The sequence below is a fragment of the Empidonax traillii genome, unplaced genomic scaffold, assembly GCF_003031625.1.
Source record: "Empidonax traillii isolate 1590-97213 ecotype Southwest subspecies unplaced genomic scaffold, ASM303162v1 scaffold925:size245191, whole genome shotgun sequence".
NCBI lineage: Eukaryota > Metazoa > Chordata > Aves > Passeriformes > Tyrannidae > Empidonax > Empidonax traillii.
This window is the reverse complement of record NW_020956118.1, coordinates 2,664-28,442: the sequence shown is the minus strand read 5'-3', so window position 1 is coordinate 28,442 and position 25,779 is coordinate 2,664. Positions and strand designations below refer to the sequence as shown.

General features: G+C 51.1%; 2 protein-coding genes across 5 annotated transcripts; both read left to right on the top strand.

Moving 5' to 3' along the window:
• Positions 1-2,645: 2,645 nt before the first annotated feature.
• Positions 2,646-16,527, top strand: ZC3H11A (zinc finger CCCH-type containing 11A). Of its 4 annotated transcripts, none has more exons than XM_027903014.1 (18): positions 2,646-2,739; positions 6,331-6,383; positions 7,014-7,206; positions 7,407-7,526; positions 8,223-8,346; positions 8,737-8,940; positions 9,154-9,270; positions 9,690-9,770; positions 10,197-10,307; positions 10,921-10,983; positions 11,227-11,328; positions 11,518-11,583; positions 12,089-12,580; positions 13,091-13,164; positions 13,844-14,165; positions 14,408-14,577; positions 14,715-14,782; positions 15,279-16,527. In XM_027903014.1, the coding sequence occupies exons 3-18, from the start codon at positions 7,153-7,155 to the stop codon at positions 15,541-15,543; spliced, it is 2,433 nt and encodes an 810-aa protein (XP_027758815.1). In that variant the 5' UTR covers positions 2,646-2,739; positions 6,331-6,383; positions 7,014-7,152; the 3' UTR covers positions 15,544-16,527. The 4 variants fall into 4 exon arrangements, with proteins under 4 accessions (XP_027758815.1, XP_027758814.1, XP_027758816.1 ...); XM_027903013.1 differs by lacking the exon at positions 2,646-2,739 and adding an exon at positions 4,260-4,988; XM_027903015.1 differs by lacking the exon at positions 2,646-2,739 and having other exon boundaries at positions 6,001-6,383; positions 9,690-9,767.
• Positions 16,528-17,302: 775 nt separating this feature from the next.
• On the top strand, positions 17,303-19,344 carry SNRPE (small nuclear ribonucleoprotein polypeptide E). The gene is made up of 5 exons (XM_027903018.1): positions 17,303-17,398; positions 17,742-17,768; positions 18,404-18,466; positions 18,689-18,767; positions 19,096-19,344. The coding sequence occupies exons 1-5, from the start codon at positions 17,345-17,347 to the stop codon at positions 19,149-19,151; spliced, it is 279 nt and encodes a 92-aa protein (XP_027758819.1). The 5' UTR covers positions 17,303-17,344; the 3' UTR covers positions 19,152-19,344.
• Positions 19,345-25,779: the final 6,435 nt, after the last annotated feature.

Here is a 25,779-nt window from a genome sequence, read left to right as displayed (position 1 = left end):
TAGTTTCAGTGATATACTGGCAGCAGCTGACTCTTAAGGCTTAAGTTATTGAGGACATTGCAAAAGATTTGGGGGAGATTGGTGCTCCAAAAGGCATGGTCGGCGGCACGAACTTTTGGGGACTCTCTGCAACATGCCTTGACTAGGGGGAGATATATATAAATATATATATATATATTATTAATAATTTTTTTTTCTGCTTTGTTTGAACTGCCACGAGTGCACACGGGGACAGTGCCCGACAGGAACCGAAGTCATACCCTGTGATCCGTGTTAACTTGCCTTGGAATGCTTTGTTATTAAAACACTCTGAACGTAATTTTGCATCCAGTTCTTGATCCCAGGAGGGTCTCTCTCTGGTGGTGGATTATTTTTTTTTTTTTTCTGTGGAATAAATTGGCGGATTGGTACCAAAGACATCCCACCACGCCCTGTGTGCGTCGCTCACCAGGCAGCTTCTTCTGAGGCGTTTGCATTCTGTGCTGAGGTTTCCTTTCTGATTTGCACAGGGGGGTCTTACTTCGTTTTCAAAGGTTTCGTGCAATAAGCTTCGAGGGAAATTTCGGAAACAATCTCAAGAAGGAAAAAAACTAAACCAAATTTTAGCATGGGCGGCCTCTGGCTTTCCTCCCCCACCCCGCGAGGAGTGCACGGCCCGCAGTGCTCAGCTCCAGCTGCTGGGGGTGGCACAACGGGGGGGACTGGAAAAGCCCCGTCCCAAATCCAGGGAGGGCATCTCCGAGGTGCCACGGCCCAGTCCTGCTGCTCTCCGTGACTGCAGGGACCGCACCAAAGCCCCTGGAAGCTTATTGTGGGAGGGCGCCTGTCCCTGCATCGCGTCCCACGAGCTCACGGACGGGGATCCCTAAAACACCCCCCTGCACTCCCAGCTCTCCCCTTGGAGCGTGGGGATGTGGGGTACCTCTCTCCTGCTCCTGCCCCCCAACAGAACCACCCAGCCAGGTGGCTTTTGGCCCCTGGTTCTCCCTCTCCAGCATCCCCCCCCTACCCTTGCTGAGCTCTGCTCTCCTCCCACTCCCCGAACCCCCTGATTTTCATCCAGCAAAGCCCATGGCTAAAACTGCCTTTAGTTTCTTTCCTCCCCTTTAATAAATATATATATATACAGTATGAAATCAACATTTATGTGTGTGTATATATATTTATCCCGTGCTCTCACAACTAAAACTTTCCTTTGAAGAGGGCACGCAGAGCCGAGTTTTTCTTTTCCAGTAACTAAGTATAATAAGCACTGGTATTTTTGTATAAAAACAGGAGGAAAAAAAATACAAAACAAAAGACTGAATATTATGTGGTATGCATGACATTAAACAACAACAACAACAAAAAAATGGTGGTTTCAAAGCAATATGTACCCTGGTGTGTTTGCCATATCCTAATAGAGTCCAGCTTAAAGTGCACCTGATCTGTATTGCATTTTGATATTAATCTCTATGTACAATGTTTTGCATGTAATTTATATGGTTCTTGGGAGAAAAAAAAAAAAAAAAGAAAAAAAAAGAATCTGAATGAATTGTCAGTTGGCTTCTTCTGAGCAAACGGACTCCAAGCAGAGACAATACTCCAAGTGGAAGCAGAGGAGTGGTTGAGGGGTGGGATAAAAAGGGGGTGCTTAGTTCAAAACCAGGCGTGCTGGGGGTGGGGGAGGAGGGGGATGATTTGGAATCAATAAAGCTTTGGCTGTTGAGCAGAAACAATGCATCCAGAGAATAAACTGTGCCCACGTGTAACTGTGACGTCCTCCGTGTGTCCAGCAGCTCGTGAAATCAATCCCAGCCCCTCTCCCAGCGCTGGAGGAACGGCCAGGCTTCCCTTCGGAGCGTGGGAGTGGGGCCTGTGGGGAGGAAGGAGGGATGGGGATCAAAACAGACCCTGCTGCCACCAGAGCTCCCATCAGAGTGGGGTTTATCTCCTGGAGTATTTACCCTAGACATAAAAATAATTCTGAAAGAAAGCTTTAAAATAACCCTAAGCCTAGCCCTAACCCTAAACCCTAACCCACCCAGCCAGGCCCATGGGGGAGCACGGCCAGAAGGATCCCAAAACTGGGAAAATGGGTTGAAAACTCAAAATATCCTCCAGTTTGGAAGGGATATCCGTGATGCAGCGTGATGGAGGGGGGGACGGCACCTCAGGCGCTGCGGTCGGGCAGGTGGGCTCTGGAATGGGGACTGAGCATCATTCTTAGGTATCAGGAGGAATTTCCTCCTGGAAAGGGCTGTCAGGCACTGTGGAAGGGGCTGCCCAGGGATGTGGTGGAGTCCCCATCCCTGGAGGTGTCCGAGGAAGGCCTGGCCGTGTCACTCAGTGCCCTGGGCTGGGCGACAAGGTGGGGACCGGGCACAGGCTGGCCTCGATCTGGGAGGGCTTTTCCAACCTCGCGTTCCGCGGGCACGGGGCTGAGGTGGAGGGGATCACAATCCCGACGGCCCCACAGCGAAAGGCCGTGCACAGTTTTCGAGCGTTTTTTTGGAGGGTTTGAGGCGCCGGCGGAGATGACGAACACACAAAGCCCACACGGAACCCGCCCCGCCCCCGCGGGCGGGCGTGGCCGGCGGTGAAGCCGTTCCGGCCGCCATCTTGGCGGCGGGCGGGCTGAGGTTGCCGGAGCGCGGGGCGCCATCTTTGAGCCTGGCGCGGGGGGAACGGCGGCGGCCCCGGCGGATCGCAGGGACAGCGCGGGGACACGGCGGGGACACGGCGGCCCCCGGGGGCTCGGTAAAGTCCCTGATCGACCATAAATAACAGCCCCCTCGGTAGCCCGCGGCGGCCGGCGGGATGGCCCCTCTGGCCCGTTCCGCGGGGGCCGCAGGCCGCGTCTCCCCGCGCTCTCCCCACTGGGGTGTCCGCGGCCACCGGGGCTGGGGGGGGTCGGGGTGAGGGAGGAATGAGGTGGGAATGAGGTGGGATGAGGTTGGGATGGGGCGGGCTCCCTCCCGCAGGGTTTTGGGAGGTGGGAGCTCCGTGCCCGGGTAGGCCCCAAGCCCTTCCCCACGGTTCCTCCTTCCCCCCCCCCCAAGCAGCTGCTTCATAATAATCCTTATTTCCAGGTAAAACCTTGTGCCTCCCCTGCCGTAGCAAAGCCTTTGAGGGGCATCTCCAGTGTAGTCATCTAATTGCTCCTCATTCCTCAGGATCTGAGTAACTCTGGGCGCACCAGGTTCTTCATTCCTGCTTTTTGGGGCGTTCGAAGCGACGCCGTGGTGAGGGGTGTGTGTGTGGGGGGGTTGGTTTTTATTTCTTAAAAGGATTGGAGCTGAGAGGCTTCTGTTCTCCCCGTCGATGGTTTTGTTATGGAAGCGCCAAAAGGGATTTTTTTTTTTCCCCCCTTGCAGTGGAGTCTCCAGGACGTTCCCGGGGATGGAGCTGTGGGCCGCAATTCCACAGTAAAACTGGGGGGTTTGGCTCTAAAAAAAGGGAGATCTCCTGGGGACAGGGGGGTTTGGAAGGAAAACAGAACCAGGGGCACACACTGAGCTGAGCAGGACTTAGTTCAGAAATGGGATGAGAATGGTTGAAAAGGGGGGTAAGAACACATATTTCCTGGTGCTCTTCCTTCCTTGGTGCTGGATAAATGGGGATTTGAAGCATCAAATATTGTTGTCAGGAATTAAAGGCACAAATAGAGCAGCAGGAGAGACTTTTCCAGGGAAATCTTGGGGGTTTAAAACCAGAAATTCCCCCCCAGGGAGCTGCAAGAAAGCTGCTCTCAGGCTTTGGTTGAGGTGCAGAAAGGTTTGTTTCCTTCTTCCTCTTCAATCCAGGACAGAGGCAGGTCAGGAAAGTGGGAGATCAGACAGGGAACGGGATTGGTTCTGCAGTACCAGGAGGGAGAAGCTTCTAAAATACACTAAACAGGTTTTCATTCTATTATTTATGTTCCCTTAAAATACATAAAATTTATATTGCTTTTGGTCATGTTTTTCCTGACCCTCAGCTACTGTACCTGTAATTATATTATTTTTTAGAAAAATGGGTTCAAAATCTCTTACTGCAAACATTTTACTGGAGTTCTGGGGGGAAAAAAGTGTTTAAAATTCTCATCAGCTTGGATCAGAGGCCTGCTGAGTGCACCAGAGTTACTCATCTTTATTCAGATTTTTCTGGGGTGAATTCGCTTGATTTTTGCACAGCACTCAGATTGCTACTTTAAAGAAAAAAGGTTTTTAGTTAACTTTTCTCATAATTAAATTTATGGGGTTTAGAACTTTAAGGTGGTTTTTTTTTTCCATTGGGGTTTTTGTGGGGTTGTTTTTGTTGATTTTTTTGTTGCTAATTGTTTTAAAGTTCTGCTTTATTCCCATTCCTTAAACAAGACCCATCCAAATTCTGGACAGGAATATGGAAATATGGAAGCCCAGATGTGGAATATGGAAACTGCTGAGCTGATTTAGTTTAAAGGAACTCCAGCTGAAGGGATTTTTTTTTTTTTCCCCCCCAAGGTGGTGGATGTAGGAATGTTGAGTTCTAGGTGTGTCTCACTTCCCAAGGAAAGGAAATGCCACCTTCCAGCCTGGGAATTCCTTGTGATTTGTGTTTGAATGCCTTTGCTCAGCCAAGCCATGGCCCTTCATTACCACCCACTGAAGTGTTGCCTCCTGCAAACCCAAGAATTCGGCCTTGAAATTTAATCTAAAACTCCCAAAAGAGAAAACACTCAGAAGAATGTGTCTCCTTGAAACCTCCCCACGAAGGAGCTCCAGGAAGTTTTAGAATTAGATTCCGAGGAACCTGCATGACACAAAGTCTGTTTTTGAAGGTGCTAAAGGTCAGGAGTGAATAATCCCACAGATATGGAAGAAGGGAAGGAAACCCTGCACTTAACTCCTGTTTTTATTCCCTTTATCAAGCAGTCAAAAAACAATAACACCTGTGAGAACCCAACTTTTCCTCTCTTTATTTTAGATTTGGGAAAATTCCTTGCCAAAAAAAAAAAAAAGTGTCCTGGAAAATTCACTAGTGTTTGTGTGAGTAAAAGATTCCAAGCATTTATTATTGATCTGTAAGAACAATTTCATTCACCTCTGTCCCCAAGAATCTGAAATCCTTTGCCCAGAAATGTGCAGTGAAAGGGGTAAATCTCTTTAAATTGAATTTTAGCTGGTCTGGTTGCAGGTTTTGTGGATTTAAAAAAAAAACACCCTAGAATCCTAAAAATCTAATTTTAGAATAATATAAAAATAAGTGCATGAGTTCACATAAAAAAAAAATGCTGTAGCTCAATAAATCAGGTTCTGGTGGCACCGAAAAATCATCAGCTGGGTTGGACCTGAGCCGTTTCCAAATGATCTTGCAGCCATGGATGATGATGGATACATGGATTAGGGAACAGCAAATTTGTAGGACGCGATGGAAAACTAAATTATTTCCCCAAATCCGAGCGCTTTCGCACTCCGGGGGGTCTCGTGCAGCCACACCACTCCCACCGTGGGCATTCCCTGCTTCCCGAGGCTTGCTGTGTCCCTGAGCTGCTTCCCCCTCCCTGCTCCCGGTGTGTGTGGTGAGGGTCAGAGCCCTTCCCGAGGGATGGCCCCCCGTGTGGATGTGTTTGTGCATGGGGGGTGTTCGTGTGCTGCCCCCAAATCCCCCATCCCAACTCACCCCTGGCAGCGCCACCTCCTCCTATCCAGATATTACAGAGATCTTTCATTTTTCCCCACCTGGTTTCCTCCAGATGAGAGGCTTTGCCTGCACTTCGCTGTGGCAAAGAGCCAGAAATCCTCGTTTTCGCTCTCGCTCTCACTTTGTTCTCCCTTCCTCTGGTGTGTGCGTGTGTATAAACACATCTGTGCATGTGGGTTTATACACACAAATGTGGGGTTTTTCTGTACAGGAAATAAAGGTGGGGGAAGGTTTTTGTGTTTTCTTAATAGGTGAAGAAATCTTGGAAGACCAGAAATTGCATCTTACTGAATGTTAAATTATTTAAAAAAAAAAAAAAAAAAAAAAAAAAAAAAAAAAAAAAAAAAAAAAAAAAAAAAAAAAAAAAAAAAAAATTAGAAATTGCCCGGCTGTGGAAGATGGAGCCTCATTTTTGCAGCCACTTTGAATCCCAAGTTCATCTTTAAATGCGCTGGGGCTTCTTTTGGTGGTTTTTTTGGTGGTTTTTTGGAAGAGCTAAGTAACCCTGGCTGTCTCCAGGCTGGCAGTGTTCCAATGGACTTGCTTCCTCCATTAGTTGTAAGATGTTTAAGAGCACATCCTAAGTTTGAATTGTGGATGAGAGGTTCCCTTGGCAATGTGAGAAGGAAAATTCTTTCTACCCCTTTGTTATTAATTGATGGACTCAAGTGTTGGTTCGGCCTACAGGAGAAGGGAACTGGATGTCTGGGAAGATCAAAGTCTGTGCTGAAGTTGTCCAGGTGTGTGAACCCCAAAATCCACAGGGATTGGAAAAATGCTTAATGTATCTGTTGTATTTGATAGAAATTACTAGTCAATAATTGATCAATCATGTAGTAGTTCAAAATTCATATTATTCAGATGTCACTTCAAAAGATGGGATATTATTAAGATGTGATGTTATCAAGTAATATTAATGTGATATTATTGAGCAGTAATATTAAGATACTATTACTATAGCCATTATTATTTATATGTAATTATTAAGGCATAATTTGAAAGGTAATATCAATATCAGTTATGTTATCAATATATCAGTATCAGTTATATTATCAGTGTATCCATATCAGTTATATTATCAATATAAATTAGTATCATTAATAACTCAAAATTATGACCAGTTTTTTAAGAAGTGGCTCACTTTTAGGCTTACAGCCACACACTAGTTTTTTCTGTGCTCCAAAATATGTAACTGTGATTAAAATAGGACTTGTACTGACGACATCCATGCAGTTTTACACAGATCTGACACAGTTTTTGTGATCAGCTGATTTCAAGACATTGCCCCCCTCAAGAGATAAATTTGACTAACAGAGCTGTAAAAGTGCTCATTACTCAATTATCCATCACTTATTGATCCCTTTCTTCAGGGTTACTTTTAAAAAGAAGATTTCACTGCTAAGCCAGTAGAAGACTTTGAGTCCCAGAAAAGTGAAGCCAGTTCTTGCCAAGGCTGGAGGAAGACCCTGAGATCAAACCCTGAGAGCTTATTCCAAGAGTTTATCCATTATGTCCAACCAGGGAGACGACTGCTACTTCTACTTCTATTCCACGTGCAACAAGGTGTGTTTGGGAGCATTTTCCTTTGGGATTTGGCGTTTCCCTTCTTAGTTTATAAGCAAGGAGGGGGAAGAGCGTGAGGAGACACAGATTGCTGTTAACTTAATTAACAGATTCTGCTGCCAGCTCTTGATAACAGGAGCATTTTTTTCAGGCTGGATGGTTTTATATCCCTTTTTTTCCTGCTTTCCTTTGGATTCCAGGGAGACAGCTGTGCCTTCCGCCACTGTGAGGCAGCTCTGGGAAGTGAGACCGTCTGCACCCTCTGGCAGGAGGGTCGTTGTTTCAGGAATGTCTGCAGGTTCAGACACATGGAAATCGATGTGAGTGTTTGCCAAACGAAGCACCCACAGCGGGTGAATGTGCTTGTACAGCATAGATTTGCTTGCTTTCAAGGGATATTGGTCACTAGGAGGGGCTGGCAGGAAGCTGGGGGAAGAAAAGTCAATTTCTGAGGTGTATCTGGGCTGGAAATGTTTTTGTTAGGTGCTGATATTATTTGCTTAGTCAGAGGTAAAAGCAGCCACATGGATCACACGGCTGAAATGTGGTGGAGAAGGGTGGTGGGAAACAGCCTCCCAAGGGCTGGGCTGGAAAATGGCCTGGCAGGTTCCTTCTGCCCTGAATTTCTCAGATAACGTTATCCTGACCTCTTGGAGCAGGACAGGGAGGGGAGAAATCAGGTGGGAAGGAACCAGTGCTGTGAAAGATAAATTCAGGTAGATTTAACCTGGGCATTTGAAGCCATTTCCCCCTCTGAATAATCCCGTTATTTTGGATCTGAATTCCTGTGTCAGGCTGGCCTGTCCTCCCCAGCTGAGTGACAGGAAAGCAAAGCCAGACAATATTTAGTTCTTTCCCCCCTGCACAAACTTGGTTTATATGCCCTGAAATATTTTTAGCGAGAAGTTGACCTTTGGAATGATACTCCAGCACTGCAGTGCTGCACTCCTGTCTCTGACATGTGGGGAAACTGAGTCTGTTTGCAAGTGTGAACTTGGCTTTGTCCCTTCCCTCAGAAAAAGCGGAGCGAGATCGCCTGTTACTGGGAGAACCAGCCCGGGGGCTGCCAGAAGTACAACTGTGCTTTCCACCACACCAAAGGCCGTTATGTCGATGGGCTCTTCCTGCCCCCAAGCAAAAGTGAGTTTTCTCAGCTCCATTTATTAAACGTTTAGGTGCGAATGTTGCTTAGGATGGGGTAAAGCTCCGGGAATTGGTCATTCCTGAGTGCAGGGAGGGGTCTGCACTTACAGGCTGTCAGCTGAATGGAAGATAATTCTGGGGTTTAGTCTTTTCTCAGCTCCTCTGTGATCTTTGCCCTTCAGGTTCCTTTCCCCTCATTTAATCCTTTCTGGGTGGGGAGATGGGTGTGGGAGGGAAACCCCCTTCACAGTGTAAGCAGGGATGGGGAAGAAGGAAACTGAATTCAGTAGCCAGGTGGGTTTATCTTACCTGCCTTCTCTGTCATACCTGCAACACCGGGGTCAGACTTTGACATGGCCAAGTAACAGATAGCCTCCTTGTCCTCAGCCACACTCCCCAGCCCACCTGAGTCTGCAGAAGATGATGTGAAAATGGCTCAGATGTCGCTGCAGCAAAACAAACTCTCTGTGCAGTCCAACCCCTCCCCACAGCTGAGGGGGGTGATGAAAGTGGAGAACTCAGAAAATGTCCCGAGTCCTACACACCCTCCAGTTGTCATCAATGCTGCAGATGATGATGAAGATGATGATGGTGAGCATTTTTTACCTGCTGAAAATATTTCTACTGTAAGTGAATATATAAATCACGTAATACCTGAGTTTTTTAGTGGTTAAAACTTCAGGCGGGAGTCTGGAATCCTAAATATCTTTATGGGTTGAAATGTCATCGTATGAGCTACATAAACATGAACAATCTCGTCTCATCCCTACTCCATAAGTTAATAGGTTTATTTTTGCCTTTCAGACCAGCTTTCTGAAGAAGGAGAAGAAACTAAAACACCTGTCCAACAGCCAGCCACAGAAGCCCATAATGGATTGAGGCTGATTTCCACTAGGAAATCCAATGCTAATACAAAGCCAGGTATTCCAGCAGCTGGAGGGGGGTGGTTTGGAAGGAGAATTCGACAAATGAAAGCAGTGTGTTCTAAAAACACAATAGAACATGGGGTCACTGAAGGGAGTCATTCTCATCTAATAATGTCATATGTCCCAAGGAGATAAACTCCTCCTGGTTTGCTTTTGTGGAACAAAATAGAGCCACGACATGGAGTTTAAATGCCTGCAGATGTGTCCTTTCAGACATTGTGCAAATGCCAGAGGAACCTTTAATCCCTCTACATTACATTAATGCTTGAAAGTGCAGACTTTACCCTGTAGGATGGAGGAGGGTGAAGGAAGGTGCCAATTCCTTACCAAAATACCATCTGTTTGGGGAGTGTTGACAGGGTTTATTCAAAATGCCTTTAAGCCTCAGTTTCATGAGCTGTTCTGTGATTTCAGATGACAATTTAAATTTCGGAATAAAAACACTCGAAGAAATCAAATTGAAGAAACTAAAGGAAAAAGCCAAAAAACAAGGTGGTGAGTTAATGTCCCCTCTTTTCCTGTCCTTCTACCTTCTGTCCACCTTATCTTTGTTTTAAATCCTTCTGATATTACTTGGATAGCAGGAATTTGCAGGCGAAGGATCTTATTTTGCACTGTTTGGCTCAGAGCGGGAGATGGTTATTGCAGCTGAGAGCTGCTTGGGGGACTCACTTCCATGTTTTGGTGGGGGCCTTGAGCTGCTTTGGCGTGTGAGCTGTTTTCTGAAGCAGCTGCTGTTCCTGCTTGGAATTCCAAGGGCGAATCCGAGGGAAATGGCTCATCTCTCTTATTTACATGCACTGCTGGTTCTGTGTTTGGCAGTAATGAGTAACTGATGTTCTTGGTCTCCGTGATGATTCTTTGTTTTATTTGGTTGGGTTGTTTCCCTAAACATCCTTATTTGTTCCCTGCTCTGATCAGAAGGTCCCTCAGGAGTTGCTGTTGATCCGCTCCAAGCTCGGACAATTCCTGTGCCAGAGAAGGAAAACGTAAGGACAGTGCTGAGAACTGTCACTCTGTCCTCAAAGGAAGGTGAGAACTTCCATTTCATGGCTCCTAAATCAAACTGTGAAGTAATAAATAAGAGAACTCACACGTGTGGTGCTGCCTTTTCTAATTAAAACCCTGGTTGTATTGGAAAGGGTTGGAGTCTGGGGATGCTGGATTTGTTACATTGCAGTAAAGGATCAGGAAGAGGTTTTTTCTCATTAAGCCATAACTAATCATATTTTATCACATCCTTCAGACTCTCCAATGTGTTTAATTTCACTTTGAGGTTGAGTTGTAGAAGTGCAGTAGAAGCAGGGAGAGGCTGATGGCAAAAGAAGAGTGAGGGTGCAGAGAAGAGGTTAATTAAAAACAGGAGTAATGAAAGGGAAGATCGAGAAGATGGGATTATGCAAGTAACCAGTTTTTGAAGCATTGAAGAGGCTGACAGTGGCAGTTGGGTGATAGGAGTCTGTATGAATTCATTTTAAAGGAAATCATAAATTCCTTTTAAAGGCAAAAAACACATAGAACCACTTCTACTCACAGTCATTCATTAGTTATGGGGTTTGGCTGCCAAAGGAGTGTCATTTTTTGGGGATGATGCTTTTCCTGGCTGCTGGTTTCTGTGCACTGAACAGATGATTCTGTGTTTTAGGAGAGGATCCTGTGATCCAGCTGAATCTTCCTGACAGACTGGGAAAACGGAAAACTCTCGTAGGTGAGAGCTTTTTGTGAGCTGCTCTTTGGGTGCTGTCTCCTAAACATGGTGATACTTAAAGGTGTTTTTGGGGAGGAAATTACATGACGTGCATTGATTGCAAAACCACCAAATTCAGTTAGCAACTGAAAGGCAAATACTAGAAAATAAACCTGGAGGGACTGAAGTCTGTGACTGACTGTTGGAAAATCCTCCTGCAGAGAAACCTGCTGAAAGCATTTCCCCCTTTGTGTCTTTCTGAAGCTGGGAAAACCTTCCTTCCTCTGCGGCGTAACGTTGCTGACAGGCTGGGCAGGAAGACAGAGATGCTGGAGAATGCTGAGAAGGCCCCCAGGAGAGGCACAGGTATCAAACACACCTGGATTGCACACCCACATTTCTACTTAGGTTTGCCGTTTCTCCTCCTAATGGTTCTTTTTGCATGTTGGCTGAGGGCTCGGGGTGACTTTGAATCCCACTGGAATGATGTCCTGTCTCACCTCACAGAATCAGGATTTGTGCAGTCTCCTTAACCTTTCCTGTTCTGTGTTTTAGTTCAAGTGCTGAAGTCCCTGAAGGAGAGGCTGGGACAGCCCCCTGAACAGAGCAGTACAGAGACAGGTAATAAATGCATATTAAATACCCCTTTTTGATTTCCATGGACTTCCACAGTGCCCTAAAAGTCAAGTTTCAAGAGCTTCTGCCTCTTGCTGGAGGAGTGAGCTGTCCTGAGGCTGCTGTCAGAGAGGTGGCTCCCACATGGATCTCATCAAGGTTTGATGGTCCTGAACCATCAGAAGCTGCAGTTGCTCACACACAAGTAGGATGGAACCATTCCCAGGAGCAGGGGCACCCCTGGAAGTGTCCAAGGCCAGGTTGGACGGGGCTTGGAGCATCCTGGGCCAGTGGAAGGTGTCGCTGCCCATGGCAGGGGTGGCACTGGGTGATCTTTAAGGTCCCTTCCCACCCAACCCATTCCATGATGATGCAGCTGATACTGACCTCAGATGCCTCTTAAAGAGCACTCAGACCCCCTTTCCTTGGTGCTGTGGCAGATTTTGGAGACTCTTACACATTGCTGGACTCTGTTTGAATGCTGGTCCTTTTTTTTTTTCCCTGGTGACAGAGAAGGCTGCCAAGCCCATGGAGGAGATCCGGGTGAAGACCCTGGAGGAGATTCGCCTGGAGAGGGCAAAGCAGAGGCGGGGGGAGCCCCCGGGCAAAGCCCCCGGCGAGGGCCGCAGGGCAGAGGAGCCCGGCACGGGGACCAGACCTTCCCCCCCTGTGCGCATCAAATCCCTCTCGGGAGCCCTGGCTGAGAAGAACCACAAGAGGCTGGAGGAAGAGAAGGAAAAGCCGGAGGAGTTCCCTGCCAAGCCGAAAGCTGAGGGAGAGCCCAGGAGGAGCGTTGCTGCTCCAGCCGTGCCCGGCAGGGTGCAGCTGGCAGAGCCCGGCAGAGCCAAACCAGCGGGAGAGGTGCGGATCAAAACCTTGGAGGAGATCAAGAGGGAGAAAGCTCTGAGGATGCAGCAGAGTGGGGAGAACGTGCCGGCTCCTCCTGCACAGCCCGAGCCTGCCCTCAGAGGGAGGAAACTCCTGCGGGTCACCAAGCTCATAGGTAAGGAGGTACCTTCCTGGGGAAGTAAGTCCAGTTTCCTCAGGATTCCTGTTGCTTTTTCCTTCGGTGGATACCAAGGTCAAAGGGACCATGTTACATTCCACAAATTACGTCACAGTTTTCTGTATTTCCCGCTGGAAAACTCATTCCTTTAGGAGCTTTGTGGTCTGATTTCTCTGTTGTATTTTTCGGCCATCGATCTGTGGTGTGGGATCTTCCTTGTGCTGAATCCTGGGTTACATTCCTCTTTGGAATATGTGTTGTGTATTGATATGTGTGTGTTTGGGAAGGATGTATCACCTTCTTAACATGAGGGGGCATTAAATATCTTTAAGATTATATAAACCACATAAAAAGAGATTGAGGGAGAGGTGAGATGCTTCAGAAATTGCTTCCTGTAGCCTTTCCCTGTGTCCTGAGACATGAGAGAATAACCACACCAAGGAAACCAGGTTTCTTTACCTCTGCTGTTGACAACATACTTATTTTTCACTTCTGCTTGTTTTGAAGCACCTGGAAGAGAAGAAAAAATGATAGTGGAATTGAACAAACCTTCTCCAAAAACTGTCTCTGCAGCTGCAGAGGTGAGTCTGTTGTGAAAACTTAGATATATACATATGTACGCACAATTTCTGACAAATTTTGCCGTGTTTTGTGTGTAAACTGACTTCCTGCTCCCTGTTGGAATGTGTTCTACCTTTCCTCATTTGGTAATTGCTGCAGTGAAGTCCCAACTCCTGTCATTTCCAGTAGCATTTCCAGACAACATCAGAGTCCTTGCTTTGAATTAATAAATTAATTAGAACTAAAACCTGGAATTAATCTGATTATACCTCTCAATGAAACCTATTAGCACCAGAGGTTAATGTGGGGAGAATGGTTTTGTTCTCAGTGACTTTCTCTGGCAGACTTTGGGGACGTCTTGAAATTCTGAGCTGAGTATTTCAATAACAAAGGCTGGAGGTATCATGAGAGGACATCAGGCTGTATGGGGGAGCTTGTATGGCTTTATAACCCTTAAAAAGAATGGATGGGGTACAGCTAGCGTGTTCTGCTCCATGAAAGCAGCTTGCTGTGTTGGGAATTGCAGGCTTTTGACCAGAGCAAAGCAGGGATCTTGTTACAGGCAACATTTTACACAGAAAATGTTGCATTTTAATGGTGCCACACGGAGCCATTTCGGAGGGATTGCCACCCAGAATTTCCTAATGGAATCTCCATAGATCGTTGTCCTAATAATCCTTTTTTTATTTTTTTTTTTAGTCCTCTGGTCAGAGTGCAGCTAATTCCACAGTCCAGGTGAAGAGCCTGGAGGAGATCATGTGGGAGAAGCGGCAGCTGAAGCAGCGCCAGGAGAAGCTGCAGAAGGAAGCAGCTGCTGTGCCAACCCCAGTGGAGAAACCAGCCAAGGACAGAACTCCACCATCAGGGAGCCCTGAATCCGCCGTGGTTTCAGGATCAGCTTATCAGCTTGGGAGGAGGAAACTGGTGAAGCCTCAGGAGGATGGGATGGGAAGCCCGGAGAAGGACCCTGCTGTGTCCCCAGGGAAAAAGGCAGCCCAGCCTCTGGAACGGAAAGCTAAAAGTGAGTGCTGAGTGTCACCTCAGGGTGTGTTATTGAGAACAGCCTGGGGAGAAGGGCCACGTGTGCTGGAACCCCAGAAACCAACCAGATGTGGCCAGCAGGGCAAGGGAGGGGCGGAACGAGATGATCTTTAAGGTCCCTTCCGACCCAAACCATCCTGCAATTCTATGATTATGGGACTATGAAGAACCTGTTGTTTTTTGACCCAAGGCTGTACCGTTCCTCTCTTCCTTCTGTTCCAGACAAATCCAAGGTGTGCCTGAAGCCTTTGGATGGGAAAGCCACGTCCTCCCCCAGGCAGAGCCTGAAACGCAAGGCCACCGAGAGCCACCCCACTGCCGTGGTGGCCGTGAAGCCCCTCAGTGCCACCGGTGGGGACACCAAGGAGCCCTCAGCCAGGAAAGCAGCTGCGGTAAGGACAGTGCCCGAGCCAGCTGGGGGTCCCCAGGAACATTTACAGCCAAATCTTACCCTCCTCTGGGAGAAAAAGTGCAAAACAAATATCTATGGGAGATTTTGTGTCATAAAAGCTGTCTTCCTTCTCCCCAGGCCGTGGCCCCTGCTTTGCCAGAGGACAGCCTGGTCTCCATACCTCGGAGGGAAAAACCCCAAACCAGGTAACAATCACACCTTTGTCCCTTTTCTTCATCTCTGCCACTTTCGTGTGAAACGGGCGGGTTTGTTCACGTGTGGAAAATTTCGAGTTTCCAGGTAATCAGTGCCAAAATCCAACAAAGAAACAATTTGAAGTAATTCCTGTAGCAGCAATGCTTGTTTGGGTGGTTTTGTAAAAGTGCTGCTCTTGGGTACAGCTTTTCAGTGACTCTCTGGGTTTTCTGAGTGCCTGCAGAGGTTCACTTCTTACCCTTTTGTGGTCAAATCAGTAAAGGTGGAGAAGTCTCTCTGGCTACAAGTACTGACCTTTCTTTCCCAGACTCCAGGTGTTTCTTGATGGATAAATCCCCAAACTGTCAACCCTACCTGCTGATCCTGGACTGTAATAGTTCCAGGCTGATTGAGTCACAATCCCTGTGTAAGGCTGAGATGTAGGAGGGTTAAATTCCAGGCAAGGAATGTCACCCACTGATGTTCCCTCTCTCTTGTTCTTCCCAGCCCGGAGCTCCACATCGGGAGCCAGGCAGACTCCCTGGCGCAGTCAGAGGTCTCCAGCTCAACTTCAGCCCCCTCGGAAGTGCCGGTGAAGATGCGCCGGCTGAGCTCCACGGGCTCTGCCAAAGCACCTCTGTCTGTGGAGGACGACTTTGAGAAGCTCATTTGGGAAATCTCAGGAGGCAAACTGGAAGCAGAGATTGACCTGGACCCAGGGAAGGATGAGGATGACCTCCTCCTGGAACTTTCGGAGATGATTGACAGCTGAACTGCAGTGTCTTAAAAAAAAAAAAAGAAAAAAAAACAACACCAAAAAAAATATCCATAACCCTCCTCCCCCCCTACACAACCCCCAAACCTGTATATTTTGTTGGATACATGGAGGTGATCCTTTCCTAGCTGAGGCTGAAGGCACAGTTGGATGGGTAGGATTAGGCAGGATCTGCACTCAGTTGTCCTGAATTTCCCCGGGACTGTCTGTGGCTCCTTCCACACGGAGAGGACAAAGCACTTGTGTTTTTTTTGGGGGGGGACACAGAGATCCCATCTCCAGACTGTGGTGGTTGTGAACTGATCTGCTCGTTCTGTGACGCTCCAAAGGCTTCAAACAAAAGCTTCCACCTTCCCCCCCTCCCTGGCACAACCCAACGTTCTGCACATTTCAGCGCTTCGTGTTCGGACCCCGTGGACAGTTGGTACCCAAAGCCTGGAGTTACTATGTCAACTCTTGAGTTTTACTGCTGTACGCTGTCATTTTGACTTTAATTAGGGGAATTAATGACAATGCTGGGGGGGGGGGAGGGAGGGAGCAGATTAATTAGTATTTCGGACCAAACACGCTGCCAAGGGCGGTGGCTGGGGTGTGTCCATCCAGCCTTACTTTGAATTATCAGGGTGCTTTTTCCTAATGGGAACGGGATCCTGGGGTGGGCAGCCAGGATTCCTCTCCTTGTCTGCAGTGAATTGGGAAAGGAAGAATTGGTTTAAGTGCCTCTTGGTTCCAAGGATTGCTCCCCTGAGCTGCCGACCCTTCATCCTGCTGAAGGAATTCCTCACGCCGTGATGTCCGCCAGCATCCGTCTCACGTGCCCATGGAATGACTCTGGGAGAGAGGAAGAGGGCATGGAAGGTTTCCTCCTCCTCTATCAGCCCAGGGAGGTGGGATTTTGGTGTATACCATGGTTTCTGTAAATATTTTATTCTTCCATTTTATATTTGTATTCTATTTAAGGTATTAAACGTAGGCTGGTCACCTCCACCCGCCCCGCTCATGTCTGTACAGACCTCCTGGTTCTGGTTTCTGTGTGTATTTTATTTAAGGAATTGTATTAAACACAGTCTGGTCGCCTCCTCCTTTCCTGTAGCCGAGTGTTTATAAGTAAAAACAAAGCACAGGAGTGGGGTTTGGGGGCTCAGGGGGGTTGACCAGGGCAGGGATTGTCCCCCTGTGCTGGCGCTGCTGAGGAACCCCAAATCCTGTGTCCGGTTCTGGTCACTCAGTTCAGGAGGGACACTGGGGGGGCTGGAGCAGGGAAGGGAAGGGAATGGAGCTGGGAAGGGGTCTGGAGCACCAGGAGAGCTGATGGGGCTGGGAAGGGTCTGGAGCACCAGGAGAGCTGAGGGGGCTCAGCCTGGAGAAAAGGAGGCTCAGGGGGGACCTTCTGGCTCTGCAATCCCTGACAGGAGGGGGGAGTCGGGCTCTGCTCCCAGGGAACAGGGACAGGAGGAGAGGGAACGGCCTCAGGCTGTGCCAGAGGAGGGTCAGGCTGGACACCAGGAGGAATTTCTTGCTGGAAAGGGCGGTCAGGCCTAGGCAGGGGCTGCCCAGGGAGGTGGTGGAGTCCAAGGAAGGGCTGGCCGTGTCCCTCTGACAAGCAGCGCCCTGGTGACAGGGCGGCGATCGGTCACAGTCGGGACTCGGTGATTTTCCCCTCAGGAATCCCTCGGCAGGGACTGTTCCCGGTGTCCCGCCCTCCCGGAGCAGTAGAGCCGCGGTCCTCCGGGCCTCACAGCCCGCCGCCATCCCAGCGTGCCCCGCGGCCCGGGCGCGCTGTGAGGGAGCGGCAGCCATGGCGTACCGCGGGCAGGGCCAGAAGGTGCAGAAGGTGATGGTGCAGCCCATCGTATCCTGCACGGCCCCGGGGGAACGCGGGGGGAACGCGGGGAGACAAGGGGGGGCGGGGGCGGCCGGCCGGGAGGGGGCCGGGGGCCGTGGGTGACACCCGGCGGAGCGCGGGCTCCAGGCCGCGGAGCGCGGCTCTCATCGTCGGGGGCGTGGGTTTGTACCTTGGGGGTTGTGGGTTTGTACCTTGGGGGTCGCGGGTTTCATCCCTCGGGGGTCTCATCCTGGGGGTCTCAAGTTTGATCCCTCGGGGTTCCTGCCCCCGAGGACCGTGGGTTTCTCCCCACCCCGGGCTGTGTCCCCGGGGGTCCCTGGCTGTGCCGTACCTTAACCCTCCGCTGCAGAACCTGATCTTCCGATACCTGCAGAACGTGAGTACCCGGGGGTGGCACCTCTTGCCCCGTATCCGATTTAAATCTACTTTGTTTCAGTTTAAAACCGTTTGGACTGTGGGGGGAGTGTCTGGCGCTCCTTGAGCACGCGGCCTGTGCTGCCACACCGGGCTGGGGTTGTTAATAATTCGGGTTTTGAGCCGGTTTCGGTGGGACTGGGGAACTCACAGTCATTCAGAGGGGTGAGAACAGCTCAACATTTCCTTCCCCCTGGAATTACCTGTGTAACAGGCGGTGATTCTGCAGTCTGGGCTGTGGGGGGGGTTTTCACAGAACCCCCAGAATGGTTTGGGTTGGGAGGGACCTTGAAGACCCTCCAGTTCCACCCCCTGCCTTGGGCAGGGACACCTTCCACTATTTCCCTGTGACAATTAAAAATCTCTGCTGTCCTGTGTCCCAGTATTAAATATTGTTTGTTAGTATTTATTAATTTATATTTATTATTGTTTAGTTATTTATTGACAAGACGTAAAAAACACCAGCGGACATAACAGAGAGGCTCCTCTGAGAGCTGCAGTGCCTGTTGGCAGCGACAAGCCCTGGGTGCCCAGGAGGGAACAAACTGCTTGGGGTGTTGATGTTCCTGTTTTACTCTCCCTCTCCATGATTTCTAGAGATCCAGGATCCAGGTGTGGCTCTATGAGCAGGTGAACATGAGGATAGAAGGCTGCATCATTGTGAGTATCCCTGTCCCCTTGTCACTCCTCTGATTGTCTTCGGAGGTGGGAGGTTCAGGTTCATAAATCCATTTTGTCCTTCCTTTTACATTTTTTTCCAAGAATAGGGGTGGAAATGCTTCATGTCTCTCCAGTGAAGAGCCTTAAGTGCAGAGCTGAGGAGGGTTTTTTGTGGTGGTTGCTGAATTTTCCCTCCCTGACTGTGTTTGGTGCTGTTTCCAGGGCTTTGATGAGTACATGAACCTGGTGCTGGATGATGCAGAGGAGATTCACTCCAAAACAAAGTCCAGGAAGCAGCTGGGTAGGTCAGAGTGGCTGTGGGACCTGAGTGAGCCTGGGATCCAGGTGTGGGAGCCTGAAGCTCTTGTGGAGCAGACACTGGGCTCAGTCCCTGCTGTTTCCTGAGCTGGTGGATTTGTTCAGTGTGCAGGAAAACGTTGTCTGGGCCTGAGACCAGGTTTGGGCTTTCAAACAGCTGTAACAAATCCAGGTTGGACGGGGCTTGGAGCAGCCCTGGCTGTGGAAGGTGGCCCTGCCCATGGCAGGGGTGGCACTGGATGAGCTTTAACCCAGCCCAGCCCATTCCATGACTCTGTGGTGTCTCCATTCCCTGTTTGTTTGTGTTGCAGGTCGGATCATGCTGAAAGGGGACAACATCACCCTGCTCCAAAGCGTTTCCAACTAGGATTTGTTCTTCACAGCAGTGGCTGGAATGCTCTGGAGTGACTGAAGTGTCAGTGGGAGCAGGACTGGGCAGTGGGGAGGGAGCTGTGATATCTGGGGCTGTGTCAGGGGTGCAAACTGCCTGTTCCTCTGGGGGGGGGCCTTTTGTAGTTCGATGTATTTCACAAATAAACATTTTTCATGTTATCTGTAAATGTAAACCTTGTTTTCAGTCTCAGGGTGCAGAGAAGGGGCAGAGTGTTCTCCAGGTGGTTTTCTCTGTGGGGTCTGTGATAAACACCTGTGTGTTGTGGGGTGTTAGACCTGGTTTAGGAGGACAGTGTGGGCTTGTTCAGGGTCCTGAAGCTCCTGTGGTTCTACTGAGGGACTTGGGACTGGGGTATTGATCCAACATTTCCAAACTTTGCTGCTAGGTGTATTTGTAAAACAGCAAAGAGTGCTCTTGGTTTGGGTTTAATCCCTATAATTTCTTGCTTCCTCAAGCAACCTCTGGATTAAACCATGGGACACTGTAAAATTCCCTTCCCTCCATCCCTTCACTGTTACAGACATCAGGGACTCTAAATAAATTCAGACCATTCCAGGTGATTTTGAAGTAATTATTTTTCCAGTAATGTGCCACTTTTTTGCTGTGTGCTTAAAAAAAAAAAAAAAAGTTTGTTTAATGCAGAAAATTAAATTAAAAAAAAATCAGAAAAAATTAATTTGATTTGCCTCAGTGCTGAGCTCCAGTTTATCCACTGGAATAAAAGTGGGAGCCTCCAAGGATTTGTCCTCCCTCTGAGCACGTGGCTGGCACGGAAAAGAGGTGGACACGAGGAGAAATGGCTGGTTCTTATCAGCCCTGCTGCTGCCAGCTCCAAATTGAGCGCTCTGAGAGTCCCTGATGCCTCCAAAGCTCCTCTGCTCCTTGATATGATCAAATTAGCGCCGCTGGACGTCGATATTGGAGCGGGCTGAGGATGGGAGGAAGGAAGTCCAGGCTAATCAGAGCCCAAGCATCTCCGATAAGGTCCCAAAATAGTCCCTAATTATGTGCGTGGGGGAGCTGCAGGAGAAAAAGAGGCTCCCGGCAGGAAGCCATGGAACTGCACAGAGCCTGCAGGAGAGCCCTGCGTGTCCAGGAGCAAACACAGCCCCATTGTTCCAGCAGCTCCTGGCGCCGGAGCCTTGCGGTCCAACAGCGGCTCCTGGGCACGGCCAGCCCAGGGACGGGGCACGGAAACAATCCCTTCCCAAGAAACACTTGTCTGTGCTCCGAAAAACCGCGGGGCTGACTCATCCGAGGGCTTGTTTTAAGCCCGAACCCTTCCAGCTTCCCGGGCTGCGGGCGGGGAGAAGGTGACGGCTCGGGAGCCGCTCAGCCAGGGAGCCGAAATTCCTGCCGGGCCGGGACAAGAGAGGCTGCCGAGGAGTTCGCTGGACAGAAGAGGGAGCTGCGGGCTCGGCTGCTCCAACCCCTCCAGCCGAGCGTCTCCAGCCTGGGCACGAACTGAGTGCCCCAGCAGCGTTACCGGCTCCCTGACGGGCTGGAAGGAAGCGAACTGGGCTGAGCGGTGCGGGGTTTGCTCTCCAGTGGTCCGGGCACCAGCAGCAGCTTCCCCTGCGGCCGGAGGGGATGAGGAGTGGAAGGTCCTGGGAGTGCTGAGCGCCCCGAGGAGAGAGGAGGAGCGGGCAGAGTGAGTGCTTCCCGCGGGGCTCGGTGTGTAGCAACCCCCCTTCCCTTTTGGCTTTCCGCTGCCTTCAGGCCTGTTGTGTTTGCTTCTGCCAGCTGGACTTTTCCATAACGTGCAAATCCCACCCTTCCATAACGTTCAAAGCCCTTTCCCTCCGGGGCAGGGGGGTGGGGGCTGTGGGAGGGGGCTGTGGGTGGTGTAAGGTCTCTTTGGGGAGGAGATGCCTTGAGGTGGATGATCAGGAGTGCCCAGAGTGCCGAGTATTGCAGTGGGACGTCCTGTTGTGGCACATATCCCACCCTGGAGTGTTCACACATCTCTTGGAATCAAAATTCCTATGGTGGGACTTGCCAGGGAGAGTTTCCTACCTCTCCCAGCACCTGGATACCTGTCACAAACCCCAAATCCAGCTGAGGGTGCTTTTGGAGACCATGTCGCCCTACTCAAATGTCTGTTTTATAGAAACAGAGCTCATTTCTCCTGAAAACTGAGGGACTGAGACCTGTTTCTGCATTCCTGAGGCCCGGGGCGGGGTAAGATACAGCTCCTGGGCTGCTCCCTGGCTGTGCCAGGCAGGTGAGAGCCCACTCACACCCAGGTGGGGCTCTGCAGTGTTTGATTTTTTTTTTTCTCTCTTAGCCCTGGAAGGTGCTTTGAGTAAATATTTGTCCCTTTTCTCTGCCTGTGGCGCTGGGGTTCTGGGAAAAGGCTGCTTTTCTTCCCTCTTGCGCTTGGGAATTGCTTGGCCTGGCCCAGCCCAGTCCTTTTGGGGGCTGAGCTCGCTGTGCTTGTGAAAGAGCCCCCGGGGAGGAGGCAGAGGGGTCCTGCCTTCCCAGACGGGATCAGTTTGTGGTTCTTTGGTAGGACTCTGTGATTTATAGGATGGTTTTACGAGCTTGAACCTCGATGTCTGACCTGCCTGCAGTTGGTGCTCTCCCAAGGTGCCACTGCAGTCCTGCTCAGGCTGTGTGGGAAGCAGTGGGATCCACCCCAGGCAGGGCATGGATTTGTGTTGAGCTTGGGATGCCTTCAGCAATTCCCATCTTTTCAGGCCTGTAACCCTCTGAGTGTGAAACAAGCACGCAGGGAGGAGGGATGTGAGGCTGTTTGGGGTTTAGGAGGGGAAAATCCCCTTTGCCACCCCCTTTATCCCACAGAATCCCCTTCTCCCGCAGCCTCTCCACCCCGTGCTTCACTGCACGTTATCTGGGAACGTATTTCCAGTGCTGGGATGTTTTAGGGATTGTGTTCCTAAAAATAATGGTATGGAGAAGGCAACAGTGGAAGGTCAAGGACTCAGAGGGGCTTAGAAACTGTGCCCTGGGGGCACCATCTGAGTATGGAAAACCTGTGTTGAGGGGAGAGGCAGGAGCTGGTGGGGAGAGCCTGAAAGCCCTGTAGTGCTTTCCCAAATTCCCTGCCCCGTTGCTGTTCCAGTCCCACACGGGGCTGGAAGCCTTTGGGGTTGTTTCTTGCCGATTTGCTCCGTGGGCAGTGAAGCTGCTCCTCTCTCTGCCTCGGGGTCGGCGCCCACCACCAGCACATGGGATGCCAGGGCGAGAGGAGTTTGCTGAGCAGCCATTTCGCCCTTTTTACCCCCCCCCCCCCAGATCCCCACGGAATCTCCTCGAAGCAGACGCCCCGAACTGGCTGCAGCAGGTTTCGTGCCGTGCCCTGCGCTGGCAGCCCACACACAAGGTGCCCAGCATGGCAGCCCCCCCGCCGGGCCTCCTCACATTCAGACCCACCAGGGGCATCGTTCCCATTGTTTGTGACATCTCTTGGAAAAATGAGTCATGGGCGTTGTGCCTGCCCTCAGCGGGGCCGCTCTGCCACATGAGCAGCAGCTCCGCCCGCCCCCCCGCGCCGCTGCCTCCTCTCCCAGTGCCCGCGGCCCCTTCCCGCTCCCAGCGCCACTGGTGTCACTGGAGCCGCTCCATCTGCTGCTTCCCTCCCTGGGCTGTTGGTCAGGGGTGTCCCCTGATCCCCCCCACCCCGGGGGATGCAGCTCAGCCCAAGGTGTCGTCGCAAACTCCATCGCCCCCAAAAGACGACCCCGTTCCCGGAGGATTTTATCCCTCCTGTGCCCAATTTCCCGGCACTGGCCTTTGGGCCGTGTTCCCACCCTGCAGTGTCACGGTGGGGAATGCTTTTAGGGCTTCTCCCACGATCCCAGTGTGTTTGTGGAGGGGCAGGCTGACGTCCACTGCGGGATTTGGGGGGGTAGATGTGGTAAAACGAAGCCACGAGACAGATTTGGGCTTGGGCAGTTTATTTTACTCACCTGGGAGTATTTATGGAGACCCAGGAGGCCCAGGTCCTGATCCAGTCCTGATCCAGTCCTGATCCAGGTCCTGATCCAGGTCCTAGTCCAGGTTTTACCTGGAAGGTGACAGGACAAGGGGGAATTGTTCAAACTGCAAGAGGGAAGGTTAGATGGGATATTGGGAAGAAATTCCTCCCTGTGAGGGTGGGCAGGCCCTGGCACAGGTTGCCCAGAGAAGCTGTGGCTGCCCCATCCCTGGGAGTGTCCAAGGCCAGGCTGGACAAGGCTTGGAGCAACCTGGGACAGTGGAAGGTGTCCCTGCCCATGGCAGGGGGTGGCACTGGATGAGTTTAAGGTCCCTGCCAACACAAACCATTCCATGATTCCATGTGTTTGAGCTCAGGTTTGCAGGAGGGTTTCTTGATGCAAGGGTTGGAGCTCCAAAATCAGACAGACCTTCCCTGGCCCAGCCCTGCTTCTGGCTGCAGCTTTTCCCAATTTTGCCTTATCTGCTGTTCCCCAGTCTCTTGTCTGCAGAACAGGAGCAATGTCTAATAGTCCCCGGGGGGTGATGGCTGATGGAGTGGTTTGACGTCCTCAGCTGAGTGGAACAGTCTCTGGCTCTCCTGCTGCCAGACAAGCTGCTCTCTGAACAAACTCGAGTTTTCTGGGATGTTTCTCTCCTCCCCTGTGCTCCCCGTTGGGTGAGTTAAGAGTTAAGGAGATTTTTCAGGTGGTTTTCACCTTGTAAACTGAGCTGGGAGTAGCCTGGTGAGGGATCTTACAGGGTTGCCCAACCTTGGCCGGATTTTGTACGTTAAGGTGTTATAAAATAGAGGGGAATTTTGTCCCAGACACCAAAGTCTCCCCATGGGGACACCCAGCCTGGTTTGAGGCACCTGCAGAGCTGCCCTTTGTTACCCCACAGAGTGAAGACCCCCCCATCCTGGGCTGCTCTGAGGGTGCTGGGGGGCCAGGAGGGCCAAGGGGAGCCCGTTTTGGGGGAGGTGGGCTGGGAGCTGGGGCTGCAGGGACCAGCATCCGCCCTCAGGGGGGCTTTGTTGTCAGCTGGGGCTCCTCAGCACTGCCTCCTCCCCAGAGAGAGTGTTTGGGGCCCGTCCTTTATCGCTCATCAGCAGCACAGCCAATATTCATATCGAGGAAGTGAGATAAAATCAGAGCCCAAGGTGGGCTCCGAGCCGGGGGCACGAGACGGAGACGAGCACAAGTTTTTGGGGGGAGAAGGGAAAGGGGGGCTGTGGTGGGAGCTCTTTATCAAAGAGGAAATTGCACTATTTGAGGGGGGAGAGCCCGTGTGTGTGTGTGTGTTTGTGCACCCAATAACGCTTTTTGGGAGCATGAAAGAGCTCCCAGCCAGGCTTGTGCCAGCTCTGCAGCACCCGGGGCAGGTTGGCATCTCTGTGTGCCCAGGCTGGGGTCGGGCCCCTCACTGCCACCTCCCCAGGCTGGTGGCTTGAGAGGATGGAGCAAATCCCCCTGAGGGATCTGCAGGAGCAGCCAAAGCTGCTGGAGCTCCCAGATCCATGGGGGATGTGCCCAGGGGATGGCTCCTGGGGTACCTGCTGGGCTTGGCCTCTGCAGGCTGGACCTGGGGAGTGGGGACACAGCCCCTGCTCCGTGTGGGACCCAGAGGGATTGGCTTGGAGGCAGCAGTGCCAAAATCCAGCCTCTCCTCTCACACCTGACCCGTTTTCCCCAAATAGCTCCTACTGATCCCCAGACAAATCTTTGGGTGCTTTTTCCACGGATTAATCTCAGGGGCGTTTCAGAGGCCAAGTCCAGCCTCATCTTCTGATTAGAAGCAGTGGGAATTCCCAGGATTAACACATAAACAAACCAACCCGGGTTCAATTATACCTTAATTAGCTGCAGTTGCTTCCCTCTGAAAACCCCCAAACGCTGTTACTTGTGAAGCTGAGCTGGGTCTGGGGCTACTGAGAGCTTGGCCTGGGCTTGTCCCCCTCTGAGAGAGGATGGGCTGGGGGGGTCGGGTGGTGCCCGAGGGGCACGTGGGCAGTGGGGAAAGATCCTCTGCAGCAGCTGAACCCAGACCTTGGGCAGCCTCTCAGCCCTGGGGCGGGAGGGCTGCAGTCCAGGGAGCGAGGAGGGGGTTGGGCCGTGTGCTCCAGCTCTTCCAGATGGTCTGGGACCTCTCCTTGGGTTATCTGGAGGGTGGTCGGGCCCCAGGGGAGGGGGTCTGAGTGCAGCTCCTTGAGTGGTGCTGAGGAATCCGTGCCAGGCTGATTTTTCTGCAGGGTCAGTGTCCCCTTCCCCCAGCTGAGCTTGCCAGCGTGGCTTTTCCCACCCCAGGCCCCTCCCGGGGCTCATCCCGGGCTCCCTGGATGGGTTCCTCCCTTCCCAGCTGCTGTGAGCAGCCTCCTGCTGCAGGGGTGTCCCTGGGGAGAGCAGGGTCTCTTCCCTGCTCCATCCATCTCCCAGCCCACCTCGGGTTCTGGAGGGGTTGGAATGGGCTACCTGCTCCTTCCCCTTCCCCCAGCCTTTGCACTGCACTCACAGCTCATGTTCCATGGGAAGGGGCCATGGAAGTGGTGCTGGGGTGCTGCACAGCCAGGGCAGGGAGCACTCAGGGCTGTTCTGCCCCTTCCCAAGTCCTCCTGATGGTGCCAAGGGCCTTTTCCTCGGTGATGGAGAAGCCAAACACCCCC